At 43.2% G+C, this 14,800-nt stretch overlaps 1 protein-coding gene across 1 annotated transcript in view; it reads left to right on the forward strand.

Annotated features, from left to right (window-relative positions):
- The window catches only part of SYTL3 (synaptotagmin like 3), a 653,935-nt gene that overhangs the window by 374,542 nt on the left and 264,593 nt on the right, over positions 1-14,800 (forward strand). Inside the window, exon 9 of the mRNA XM_086927324.1 lies at positions 1,451-1,585. Coding sequence (XP_086783450.1) covers positions 1,451-1,585 — 135 coding nt within the window. The remainder of the gene's footprint in view (positions 1-1,450; positions 1,586-14,800) is intronic.

Below are 14,800 nucleotides of genomic sequence, written 5' to 3' on the forward strand. Positions count from 1 at the left end.
GTCAGCTAATTGGCTCGATCCCCCACGCCCCCAACTCTCCATTTTATATTATGTTGAGCGATAACTAGATTGCAGTTGACTGGAGGAGGAACTGATCTTGTGATCCATTGATGTCTAAACCTACTTGTTTACTGGGATTTATTACGAGGTGATAGGCCAAATATTTACCCCTCCATTGGAATTATTGATCCTGGGGGCATCCCTCACACCCTGAATTGGGCGTGCTGCTGCAAATCACCGAAGACCCTGAGAGGGGAGAGAACCCATTAGAAGTGATATACACATTGTCCACCCATGATCGAGAGGTGAGGGCCACGAGGGCCCGCGCACGCGAGACCTGGTGTATTTTCATGTATGACTGAGACATGTGCTCTGTGCGAGACCCTGCTCTCTGGATGGTCTCGTGGTAAGTGTACATAGGTTAGATGTGATGCCCCCTATGTTGCCAGTACAAATAAATCCACACAACATGACAAAATACCTGTTGCGAAAATTGCCAACAGAACATCTGTCTGCCTTACTTTATGTATTTGGTATATTCATATATAACAATTTGTTCTATTTGAGGGAGGCTACATGACTGCAAGCAAGGCTTCTTATGATGAAATAAAGTAATAAACTTCGGCCCTGTTTATGAGCGCACAGTCTCTGGTTTGAGCAAGGGTTAGAATTCTAAGGTATGCTGAGTTTCCCACATCCGGCAAATACCAGAGGGATAAAGTCTGAGCTCTCTGTTAAATTTGGGTAGGTCAAACCAGCCAGAAATTAAAAGCGAAAAAACAGACAGCAGTTACAGTAACATGCAGATTTTGATTTTGATGAGATAAACTCTAAAATCTTCATTTTGTTGCTGAAAACACTTGACAAGTTCCTAAATCTGGCGAGTCGAATTTAATTCGGTGGCCTAAATAGCATCTTCCCTCCGGGGCACCCTTAATCAGCACCTACCCCCCTGTTTACAAGCGGGGTGGCATATTCCGATATGTGCGGGAAGTTGTGTTATCACACAAATCAGAATTCAGAATACCATAGTACTTACTACTTACCGTACCTACCGTAATTTCCTCTGATAAATTTCGGCAGGAAAAAGGCGAAGAAATGTATCCTTTGAAAGTGATACATGAGGATGTCAGTGCTGAAAGCAGCATTTCACCGTAATGGAGATGAGGCATTTACTGCACCAGATAAATATTTCACCCCATGGTGTTGGTAAATACCAGGTATGGTCAATATCTCAACTCCATCCTGCCCACTTGTAATTGGGGCCTAAATGTTCTTTCTAAACCCCATCCTACCCAGATATTGTGTTGTCTATCAGGAACCTGTACTAATGATCCCTGCTACACCCCAAATGCAAATACATCAGTGGAAATCGCTACACCTGGAAGAATGGGTCACTAAACATTACAAATGAATGTGTGCCTCATGTCTAATAACATATCTGTTGCAGATAGAGAATTCGCCACATCTTCTGCAGCTGGTCAACAGAGCTAAAGAAGAGGAGGCATTTGCAAGGCGACATTCCATTCAGGGCGGAGAATCCAAACCCCACATCAGCACCATATTTTCTGAAGGCGTGAAACATGTAAGTTTTTTATATCATTTAATTAAAAAAAATAAATGAAAAATAAGCAAAGCCCTGATATCCAATGTTATTTAGTTACCAAAGCAGTGCATTGATGGGGGAACTCGGTGGCTGTGTTTACTACTATCCTGCAAAAAAGTTGTATAATGAACTGTGGAAACAAACAAAGCAGGCACGCTCTTGTTTGGTATTTGACGCATACATAGGCAGAAACTGTTTCTTATCTCATCTCACCTAGTAACAAAAAGCATATTTTGAGGTTAAAATGTGGACAAATGGTTGAACTGATTTAGATTGCTATAAGTTTTGTTGGCTCAAAACTAATCGTGGTCACAGATATTAAGGTACAACAGTTTTCTTGTTTCTACTTGGGATTATGCCATTAAACCATTTAGAGGAAGTGTCTCCAACCTCCTTGTTTGTAGGTGGATCCTACCAGACAGTACAAGCTATGTCGATGGAAAAGATATATTGTAGGTTTACCAGGAACATACAGGGGCTTGCAGCCCACCCATTGCTTATCATTGGTTGGCGTTACTGTCACTCTGATTTGTCTACTTCTTATTTGATGGATTTTTATGTCCCAGCTTGTCAAGCTTCTGTTTGTCCCTCCTGTGGATCGTAGCCCATTTACCATCTCTATGAGTTGCTGGCTTCTATGCTTCTATTGCGTGCCTTTTAGGAAACAGTTTTATCGTTTTCAGCACTTCATAAAAATGCATGCGTTTATAGTTGTTGCCCACATGTAGCCCCTCCCCGTGCTCTGTATTGCTCTCGCTCACGTTTATGTTTCTCCCTCAACCCATGCATTGCTCACTGTGTCCTGTGTGTTCCCCGTGCACATTTCGCCTTGCTTCTGTGGTTTTTTCCTCTGTCTCCCAGGCCTCTCTCCCTGCCCTATGAGCCACCCCTGTGCTTTTTTTAACTTCCTACACCCACCGTCCTCTATTGTTACTTTTACGTCCACACCCACGATCCCCAACTCGCTCCTCTGTTGAATCACCAACCCACTTGGTGTTTTCTTTTTAGTAATATATAATATACAATTTGCTGCTGGCCTCCCTCTCTTTAAAAAAACAAAACACTTTCATTCCACTTCTTTTTTTTATGACAACCCATTGTGGATCAGCTAATTAAAAAGTCAGCCACATCATTTGGCTTATACATCATCACACATGAGCGCACCTACAAAATGACACAGCTACTGGAGGCCGCATCTTTGCCTCTTTTTTCCCTTTTGGCCATACTGTATAGCATTAGCCAGAAATACTTTTTTATACAACTTTTTTTTTGTTTTTCTCTTTTGAAGCAAGTAGTACAGTAAACATTAGGCAATCAACAGAAATAGTGTAAGAAAGTAAAATACAATGGGCCTCATTTATGAGACCGTGCGTCACTTTTACGCAGCTCGTGCGTCACTTTTTGTGACGCACCAGCAGCGTAAAAAATGTGCCCTGTTGCACCATATTTACAAAGTGACGCATCTAGGTAGATGCGTCACTTCGTAAACCCCTGTGCGACATTATACCTACGCCAGGTATAATGTATGTAAGGGGGGCGCTTCGATGCAAGAAAGGGTCATAGAAGTGACGCAGTGAAATCTATAAGATATCACTGCGCCACTTCTAGGACACAAATGCGTCAATTTCTTACACCTGCCTCACAGCAGGCATAAGACTGACGTAGGCCTTTTCACATGGGGCTTGCCCCATGTGAAAGGACGCATTGCTGGAGTTGCGTCACTTTTGTGACGCACTCCAGCAATGCTTCACTTTTGCGCCTACAGATACATCAGAAATACTGACGTATCTGTAACTCCTTGCGCCATGATGCGTCATACTGTAAATATGATGCATCATTGGTGTCGCAAGGAAGGGGCAGTGAAAAGTGACACATCGCTGTTTCCACGCAGCGATGCGTCACTTTTCATAAATGAGGCCCAATGAGTCTCCCACGACTCCTATTCAGCATATGGCAAACAACCGTGGTGAATGTTAGTGCCAACCTCCCCTCCGCCAGAGGTGGCTCTGAAGGTACAGGTGTAATTGTTTGTGAAAGTTCAGCTCTGTGATGGTGTTGTCTCTCAGTGGTACGATGGAGTGGAGGATACAGCAGGTTCACGTATTCTGGGCTCCAATTTCAGGGCAGGCGGTGTGCCATAAAGTACTGGAAGCAGTATGTGTAATAAAAGCAAAGCGTAGTATTTTTGATATTTTTTCATTTATTTTAGTGATGGTACTGTGTGGTAAGGTGATGGTTATCCAAATAGTAAATGTATAATTCGTTAACAAAGCAATACATTCGCCAGGATACCCTCCCTGGGAGACTGGAGACTTTTCTATTCAGACTCAGTGAGGCTGGAGTGACCTGTTAAGTACAGGTACTTTTGCCTGCAGCACACACAATTGAAACGCTCAGTTAGCAGGATTAATGAAAAAACTGTGGGAGATCCAATCAAAACTCTTGGGCCACAAGCTGCCACATTTCTTGTGAGAATTGTTAGACATGCGCTGGGAAGGAGAAAGTATACTTGGATTGAATTTTCTTTGGTATGTGATAGAGCGGTTTTATCCCTTGTTGGAAGCGGGTTGTCTGTACAGTTCATTAGTGCCAAAATGGTGGCAACCTTTCTCAAAGAAAAATGCTAGCCATATGCTAAATGTTTGAGAGTATAAAGGGGCCAGGGGCTGGTACATGAATAAAAAAATCCGTAAACCCCTCCCTATCGGTTTTAGCATGGCATTCCCCTCTCCGTATGTTTCTATAATCAATTAGCAATGGTTTAACCAGGTCCCTTTTCTGACATCATACACAAGTGTGCGTATTGGTTTCTCCTGACACCGTTAAGGAATTTTTTTGGATGAATCTATGTGGACCACCCCTGCCATGTTTTCTTTTTTGAGGGTGTCTTTTTTTTACATGGTTACGTAGCATAACAGGTGAATTTTAAGGCTTTTTATGTTTGCTGAATCAATACTAACCCCTAACTGTGCTTTTCCAGTGAATTTCATGAGTATTGTATGATGTACTGCATTCACCTGTCATGCACCTACTATGTACTGTGCATGGTCTTCGGTCAGGCCCTGCGCCCAATCCACTTTGGCCATACACAGCTTGCCTGGCCTTGCACCGGGCGTAGTTTTCTGTTTGTCAAATTTTATCCAGATTTATCAAAAAGTGCCAGAGTTTTTAGTGAAGGAAAATGTAATTGCCTACCCATTTATCGTTGATACCCTTTGCTGTATCTGCTCAAAATATGACACACAAACAGAAAGCTAAACCTGCTAAACATCTACCAAATTTTGTGTGGCTTCACCAACCTGTGACATTTTTCTAAGCAGATGTACACTTTTTTACCCATCCTTTAAATGTGCCCCTTTCACACACCTGCTAAGCCTCTGCCAAATTTCGTGTAGATTTAGGAAACTGCCCCAAAGGTGTTAGTAAATCGAACATGTTTTTTAGGTTTGTCCTCCCTATGGAAGCTGCACGAAACCTCTAGTACCTGTACTTGGAATAACTTTCTCATTGCCTGCCACATTTCATGGAGATTCATCATACAGCAGCCTCCTTTTTGTAAAGGTTTTTATTAACTTGTACAATAAATATTTACCAACTTACTTACTTATTCATACAGCAGCCACGTTATTAGCAAATTAAAATTATTTTGCCCCCTCTATGACTTTCCCTTCCTTCCCCTTGATAGATATTAAAAAAACATGGCATACGCTTAGAGAAATAATTTTTCAAAACTTCTGTCAGATTTTGTTCAGATTGGTCATACGTTATAAGGAAGTCAATAAATCCCTTTTCAAATCTCAATTTATAAAGCATGTATCAAACCTTTCAAGCCCACCTTTCACCCTTTTCTAATGCGAGTGTCTCAAAAACTACACAACAGGTTTCCACTAGTCAGCAAAAGCAGAATTTCTAAGTAAAGTTCTAAATTCATGCCAAATGTGGCATAAATCTAATCAGGGTTTTTTTCTATGGAAGAGGCCAAAATTCCTCATTGAAGATAAAATGGACAAGCATATGTTGTTTGACCGTCTAATTCTTTTTTACCAGCCCGAAGTGGCATGAAAATTGGCACCTTCCTGCACAAAAACAATCCTCAGAGGCATTTTCCTCTTTTGATGTGCGCTACAGACTGCAGCACCCGTAGAAAGAGGAAAAACTGAGGAGGAATACATTTCTCCTCTGTACGCCTCACCTGGGGAGGTGTAGCATTTTGACGCATTCCCAGATCTACCACTAATAGTAAATCTGGAAAATGCACCAAAATCCATGTGTGGATGTGTGGGAACACCGAGGCTCCACCCATGGAACGCCTCCCTGGGGCAGAGTAACGCAAGGGAGCGATTTGTTCTGCCTTCCGTTACTCCAAAATCATGAAGTCATGCAGGGCCTGCAAGGCGGCCTTGGGTGACTTGAAAAATTGTGCTTAGGTTTTGCATCACTGTTGTACCCCCTTGCGTGGAGCAAGGGAAAAGCAAAACCTTGATAAAACTGGCCCTAAGTGAGTACCAAATCTGGTGGTGATCCATTTGTTGTAACGTTGACATAGACAAATGAATACCTGCCTTTTCTAGGGAATGTGTGGTTGAACCTTAACTACATTGGTGACTGTCACTATGTAATATATATTGTTGTGGTTATGTTGATGTGGAGTTAAGAAGAGTAAATCTATATATACCTGTCAGACTTCATTCAAGGGACCACGGGACAGGCAGGGTGGACCACAGATGTCTTGTCTTACTATGGCATTCAATGGTTGTGATGGTGAGTAGTCACAGACGTCTATGGGATGTTAGTGTAGGAATACACAGGCTCAGCACTCAGCAATCACTTAGTAGAACACTGATGTGATGGTCCATCCCAGTGCTTCTCTTTTGGTAAATAGCAAGTACTTTATTCTACAGCAAGGAACAATACTACATGATAATGTCTTAGTGACCTTAGGAAATCCACCCTCCACCTCTACTCTAATGGTCGAAAGCTCAGTGGCATAAGGTCTAGAGCAGGTGCAGTGCTTTGCCCTCCTAGCATACAGTCTTTCCCAGATGGGGAGCCCAAATAGTCTTTCACCCTTCTTTTCCAGTGGTAGTGACCCCGGTAGGCCTTCCTCTTGCAGGCGGGTTCACCTGAGTTGTTCTGGACGGTGGTCACAGTTTGCATCAGACTGCTCAGTTTGGAAGAGAGCAGGCCTCTGGATGAATCCTTGAGGGCAGCGGCAGGAGTGGCTTGCTTTTGGTGCCGGCCCTTTTCTAGGCTACGGTGGTTCTTGGCAGCAGAAGAGCCTTGCAGTCTCGTGGGCCCAATTCCTCCACTTTTTGTGAGTCACAGTGATTGTTGCACTGAGGCATCTCAGGGTTGCAGCAAACTTACAGCCCTTTCCTCTAGCAACCGGGCTCTGATGGAGACATCACAGCACAGTGGCAAAAGTCAGATCAGACGCCTAAACCTTCTGCTCATTTGCCAGGCAATACTTTGGCCTGGAGTTCCTTGTGGCAGCAGCCTTGTGCTTCCAAACAATATAGTCCATTTGGCACCTTGTGGAGCAGTGCTAGGCTAGGCACTCAGACAGGATGGTGGGGTATCCTGGATTGAATACCACAGTTTTGCAGACTTCTACTTTGGGACAGCAGGGATTGCAAGGAATCAGGAGTGCCGCTGTCACACTGACTTCGATCATGGGCATACAGAAGGTGCCATGGGGAAATGTCTATCTTGGCTTCATTTGGGCAAGCTTATTTGGCACACTTAGGCACGTGCCACAGCTCTGATGACAGGGATGACAGTCCAGACCACTTGGGTATCCTTCGGATTGCTGTGGTTCCTCCAAAGAATTCAGGGACTGGCTTCCAATCTCGAGCACACCAGTCAAACAGGTTTTGAGTCTCTTCTAGATGGGCCACAGAACCAAGCCAACATCTTCTTGCCCTCACCACTAGTCACATCCTCCTGCAGGGTTAGATTGTTCTTTCTCTTTACTCAGGCGGAATTCCTTGGCAGGGCTGGACTGAAATTGCAAACCAACCCTGGCAATTACATCCGACTGGCCGGTGGGTGGAGGGGGAGGGGAAGGGGAGGGTGGGATCTGGCGGGAACACTGCTGCTGCTTTTTTGTTACAAGGGGCTGATTTGGGATTGTTCTGTCAAACCGGCAACCAGTGACAAAAACTGCCACACCTGGTGCAAAACTTGCCCCCACCCTTGCGGGCCACCGGGGAAATGCTGTGTGCCCACTATGGCCAGTCCGGCCCTGTTTCTTGGATTCTCAGGACAGGTCAGACAGTTCTTTCACCAGATTGGACACCAAGTGATGTCCCCTCACCTCTGGGAAGCTGGCAGTCAGGCAGACTCCAACCATGGTTGTGCAGTAGTCCTCCGGGTACTCCATGGAGCCCTTCCGCCTTGATCAAAGAGAACTTGTAACTAGAACAACAAGTGAGCCAGCAGCTCCCTCTCTTATACAGGCGTGGCAGAGAGAGGATGGGGATAATCTTTCTGTTTTCTGGAACTGTTTTAGGTTGGTTCTCTTTTCATGTGTCCTTCTCCAGCTGTCTTTTTGCCTCAGCCTTTGTCTCGAGTGATGGTCTTCACAGCAGGTGAGGTTCCGTGATTCTGAACCCATTCCGTAAAGGTCATGGTATCGTTATGATTTTGGTAGTAGCGAACGGCAAATGACGAGTGCGGCAAGTACGAGGGTTTTCGTCATGTCCAATTGATGGATTCACTATGTATTTAGGGATTTCGTTCTGAACCTTCGGGTTCTATTTTGTGTACGGCAGCCATTTTGTGGTTGCCCTCACATAGGCCGATGACTACGGCCGAACAAGTCTTTTGGGACACGTACACCTTTAGCTGACTTTTAGATGACCTGAGCGAACTGACTCTGTTGCCCGAAGCTAACCTTGCTAAGCCAGTTCCTTGTTCGGCAGCTGGTCAAGATAGAAATCAAAGAGCAGAACATTGCTGAGTTTATGGTACACACACACACCCTTCTATCTTGCTACTCATCTGTTTCTGTTCCTTCTTTTATGGCCTATTTATGTTTGGGTTGTGGTCCTTTTATTATGGGTTCGTCCGGCCTGTCCGAGCAAGAATGTTGGGCTTTCCCGTGTAATTGATGTTGGGCTAGACAACTGAAAAGTGGGTTTGTCGTTATATGATACCTTTTGCAATGTCACCTGTGATTGGATAGTTTGTATATAATTGGTGTTTGTCAGGAATGTGATTTTTAGCATAAAAGACGATGTCTCGCAATACAAAAATTGAGCAGTCTCTAGCGAACTACCCGTGTCGTACTTCGTAGACTTCTGTTCCTGGTTGCAGCAAATAAATTTGATCTTTGACGTCACCGAGAAGTATCCTGTGTCTCTGTATTCTAAGACAGGTGAACTCGAAGACTTTGGGCGTGCCCCTGGCGCCGCTGGGTTCTAAAACCCGGTTCTTCACAGGCTCATCTCCGGGGTGAAACACCAACAACAGCGACACAAAGAGGGAGGTGTTAGCAGTCTGTGCTTATCAACAGCCACGCCTAACGGTGATCAGAAAGAGAGACAGAGGGCTGATTTGCGTCGAAAAGAGACTTCACACCCTGACAACAGAAACAACAGTGCCATCCTTCACTCCTACAAAATGGCAGTCTCTGTGTAGCCGGGAGGATCTAATTTAATTTCTACGGGGAAGCTTGCCTCCTCATTCCCTTCTTCAGAGTAGGAGTCTGGGTTCCATCTCTCCAGTCTCAGGAATGTCAGCAGAACAATTCCGCTGTCTGGGAAAGCAACTTCACTTTCATCTTGTGCACATGAACAGGCCAGGAGTTTCCAAAATGGAACCCACGGGCCTGTGTCACTTTGGGTCACGGAGGCACCCATTCAGTGTATCCCTCACTTTAGTAGTGTGTGTCCATTCACACAGGATCTTAATGCTAGGATTCTTGATTCATCGACCAGTGGGCCAGTATGTTCCCATTCATGTAACACAGGTTAAAAGGCCTTGTCACACTAGAATCACTGCATGACACTACCACACTACATGTGTGACCCCATAACAGAGATACTAGTCCTTCTGCCACTAAAGAGGTCTCACTTGGTGCACCACTTTAGGTCCAGAACAGGTCCAGGACCAGTCCCATATCCACATGTTAGTTTAGCATGAGGATGGGACCAAAAATCCAGAAAACAGGGTAACATAAACTCACAGTTGAGCATGCAGGAGACACGATTGTACACCATCGAGAGGACATTTCCGTTCCCACAAGTCTTATATATATATAGCTTTTTGATATTGCGGTAGTCGATATTGAAAAGCTGATATTTTGGCAGGACGATATTTAAAGCTCCATATTGTGGTAGAATGTACGTACGTCACTGATCTCCTTAGCTTACTGAAAGCAAGGCTTACTGCTTTGCACTAAAAGGTACTGAGGGTGACTTGCTTGACATCAGGTTTCTCACGAGGGAGAACACGTCATGAGTTCTGAAAACATTATCTGAAAAAACACAAAAGATAAAATGAACACGCCGGGCGAGCCAAGGTGAACATAATCTACAGCACGCACCAGGCGGCGTCTTTTGTTGTTAAGTCAGACAAGAGATGATTGGGAGAGCAGTGACGTATTTGTTCTGTCGCTGTGAAATGTGTTAGTGCTTTCTGCTGTTAGTCCTGCCTGAGGTACTCCGAACACTGCTGCAGACAATGTCCTGACATTGACTTATTCACACGGAAAGGTTGTCTTCTATGACTGTGTGACCTGAACCAGAAGTGTCAATCCTTGTTGAACTTTACAAGATAGTATGTGAATGCCACAGGGCCTAAAGCCAAATAATGGGCCAGGCAGTGGCTAACTTGTAAAGGAATGAGCGCTGGTGCCCGAAGCTCTGCTCAGAAGCTCAGGCTGGTGCAATCAAATGTCAGTGTTCTGAATACCAAGGCTGCATAGGCTTAATTAAATCCACCTCATATCTCTTTAATCTACTAATAGACACTCCCTACCCCTTTATCTCACTCTTAAAGGTTCCTGCTTTCTTCCTTTGTGACAGTTTTTCTGACTTTCTCTTCTTCTGTCTAAATCGTTTTGTGTGTTTTTCCCTCTTTTGCGCTCAATCAATATCTGATGTGTCAAAATAAGTGCCTGTCCCCAAAAATGAGTGCCCATGGTCCCCACCGGCAACCGCCAGTCCAATGAAGCACTGATGGCCCCTTCCAAATCTGGTTAGGGGTCTCTAAAATATAAAAGAAACTGGCTGCATTACAAATATACAAACATGCATGATATTGACTAAATTATTTATGGGAAGTTTTCATAACTTTGATTCCTGCTTCTTTGTCACAGTAGCTATGTAACTGCCCTTCTGCCCGAGAGCACCTCAGCTGTGGTCCTGGGCCATCGGCTTGGTATCATCAGACTGTCTTGTGGGTGTAGACGACAATTACGGTCCAGCAGGGGATGGGTCATGGAAAGGAGTAGGATAATCAAAAAGGAACAATGTTGTAGAGCAGCGGCGGCCGGCACAGGTAAATGCAGTGAGGCGTTAAGTCGACAGACGATGGTATAGGTATATTTAAATAAATAGATAATACCTGGTCCGTCGTCTATCGACTCCCCACGCCTCGCCCTGCCCTGCCCTGCCCTGCCCTGCTGCGCTTACCTGTGCCGGCCACCACTGTTTTAGAACCATGGACAGACAGTGCCAATCTGGGTAGCTGAGGCTTTATTAGAGTGAGAAATGCATTTTTTTTCCCAGATTTGTAAAGCGCGACTTATCACCCCTAAGGGCATCCAGGCGCTAGGGGCTGTCTGGGAGATTAAGTGAGCTATTGCCAAGAGTCACATGAGGATAGTGATGATAGTTCCACTGACATAATCTCTTGGCTATAGCAATAAACTAATTGATGGATATTAGGGAGCTCATGTGAATCTAAGTAAATTAAGGCATTTGATTCACAGATCCATTCCCCACAACTAGTACTAAGTTAATAGGGTAGAATTTCCCTTATTCTTCTAGGCTGATAATGTATTTATTTTATAGAAGTTTATTATCAGTTTGATTCAAAGTGGGCGAAAAGTTCTAAGGAGGGGAGCAATTATTTGCTAGCAAAGGCATTTATGAAAGTAACAAAAGATGGAAGGCTACGATGGCCATGACACTGAACTTTGCAAACCTACATATCGTCTCACTAGGGACCCCAATTCCTCTGTGGTGGGTTAAATGGAATTTAAAACTCTTTTTTTGCAGTTTTATATAGTGCAAACTCGACCCGTAGATATTGGAGCGCTTTACATGAGCACCAGTTACTACACAAGGACGCGTTAGCTCTTAAGAACTGTGTTTGGTTTATGTAGACTCTAACCTTTGTTTTTTCACAGATTTGTACCTAACTATACCAACCCCATGCTGTACATTGCAGGTGAAGACTGGGATTAGATGCAGGACCTGGCTTGTGGCCAGGCCCTGTGGCAATCCCCCTCAGGCAGCTGACCCTGCACCTCACACGTCCTTTGACTGCAGGGCCTAGCCATCACTGTATAAGCAGGTGTAATTTTAAATAGGCCTGGCTAACACATCATAAGGGGCAGTCATGTTAAATAAGAAAGACCTACTTGCTTTGTCAAAGTTTTAAAACATCAGAAAGGGAAGGCCTGTTGGTTTTGTCAGGCATTCAGAACTTCAATATGTATGGTAAAGAGACAGAATTTTTATGTTTTTTAATGTATGTGTTACATATTTTGCAGTTTATTAATTTTATTTTAATTAAGTTGTGTGTTTTTTAGTTCCATAGCGGGTTGCGGGTTTACAGGGGAATAGGGCGGAAAGTAATTTAATTATAATACATGAATGCATATTTTTTATTTATTAATATTTATTTGATTGAGATATTATCATGTACATTGTGTTTTTAATTTTTTGGGGTAAATTCTAAGTGCGGGTAGTGCGGTTTATACGCGTGAAGGGTGGGAAGTAATTTATTTATAATTAATAATAAATAATTAATTAACATTAATTAATTAAATGCCAATAATTAATTTATGTGCTGGGTGTGGGGTTAATAGGGGTAAAGGGTGAGAAGTTATTTATTTTTAATTAATTAATAATTAGTGATATTTCATATTAATTAATTAAGTGATAATTAATTAGGGTAATTGTTTAATTATTATGTTTTGTGTGTGGTTTTGGGTTTATCCAGTATTATGGGTGTCTTTAATAGATTCACATGCCTGAATCATTCCCCGTCGTCGAGACGGGAGTCTCCGGTATATAGAAAAGTAATGTCCTATAGACATATATAGAGAAAAGTAGGCCTAAGGGCCTTAACTTAGTAGCCTATCTATGTCCTTTAGTAAAAAGGACCAAGCTCTAGAAGAGAGCCAATCGGCTATCACCTCCCTCGAGAACCTTCCTGTCAGGAGCCTCAGTCCCTCAGATTTTCTAGTGCACGTTGTGCTAAGGGAGTCTCCACCTGATTTCCCCTCAGGTTTCTTTCTTCAATCTTATCTCTTCACAATTTTGGATTATTTTAAGGAAAAAGTAGATATGGCTGATCCTCAGAAGAAAGGTCTATTCAGAGCATGTAGTTCTTGTGGTAAAAAGAGGTTACATGTTGAAGACCAGCACAAGACCTGCTTATATTGCCTGTATCCAGACCATTCACCAAAGGATTGCAAAATTTGTAGAACATTTTCTACAAAAACGCTTAAAGACAGAGAAGGACGTCTTTTACTCTGGCTTAGCAGGCTCAAGGACAGAGACAATTTGGAATCTTCAGAAGAAGGTGAGAATTCTTCAGTTTCCTCAAAACTTTCTTTAAAAAGACCAAGGGTGACTTCCCCTAGCCCTCCAGACGCTCCTCCAAAGAAGGCTAAAAAAAAGTCTAAGCTTATAGGGGTGAAGGGTGGGAATAAATTCATTTTAGTTACTTTATAATTAGTTGTTAAATACTTTTAGTTATTTAATTGTTTTTATTTATTGTGTAATTATTTTTTATAGTTTAATTTTAGGTGTGGGTTGTTATGACCATAGGTGGGGACTGAATCCCTGACCGAATCCCAGAGTCCTAAAATAGCTCCCAAACATCTTGACTGATGTTGACGGCATCCATTACACAACAGGAGCATAGAGGGAAAACACGGGTGCAGGTTACCCCCCACTCACATTACTATTATCAACAAAACCTGCCCCTCGTTTGATAGGGTTTTTCAAACAGCACCCACCTCCTTAATTAGTGAGGATATTCAGAGTAGGCAACATGTCAGGGTGTATCTATCTCCTTTCTTAAAAATGCTAGAATCCTAACTCTGTCTGTGTCCCCACAAATTCCAAACACCATCCAAATTATAAAGGTGTTCTAAAAAATGTGTGCAAGGTGGGAAGAAACCTCACGGAAACAACCAACAGTGAACTGCTGACAGGTACTTATCAGTGTGTTCCACTTATCATCATCGGTGCCTTCCCCCCAAAAAATTAATAACGTGTGGATAATGTGTGTAACTTAGCAGTGAAACTAACTACACAAAAAAACACTACAACACGACCCCCCTAGGCTAGAACACCTGAATTCAATGTTCCAAACCACTAAAACTGAGATAGACACCTCTAGCACTATAGTCAACTTTATTTGCTGCTGGGTATCTGCTCACATTAAAAACCACAAGCTACTGTTGAGCTTTGTTTTAACAAATACGAAGCCAACATGTTTCATTGCCTATTAGTCTTTATCGGCAACTACTTCAGGGCTGGGGGTCAGTCCACACCCTGCCATGACTTCACAGCAATAGAACCTGGTGGTTGCCACTCTCTGGCATACCTGCAGCCACCAGTATACAGAACATGTATGCATCCACGTCTGATAGTCACAGTCGCACTCCGTCAACCGGACCTTTAACCAGCGCGTACTCAATTAAACTTCCCGCTCAAGCTAAATCTACCGTTTGCTTCATAATTTGCAAAATTTGTTAAGACAGTTGGCTCCTGGCACAATGGTTCAAAGTTACTAAACAAAAAGTCCCACATGTTTTTGCAAAGGTTAACTGGTCACCTCTTTTAGTTGCTTAATGCCATAGCCACTGTTAAACCAATACTATTGAGGTAAAACATTGGCCCAGACATTATAAAATGAAAAAAGAGCAGAATAATACCTCTACAGAACGTTTTACGTTATGCCAGATATTTGGACTTTTCTTACAGTATAATTTGTCAGCCCCACTGA

Source organism: Lissotriton vulgaris, chromosome 6, assembly GCF_964263255.1.
Source record: "Lissotriton vulgaris chromosome 6, aLisVul1.2, whole genome shotgun sequence".
Taxonomy (NCBI): domain Eukaryota; kingdom Metazoa; phylum Chordata; class Amphibia; order Caudata; family Salamandridae; genus Lissotriton; species Lissotriton vulgaris.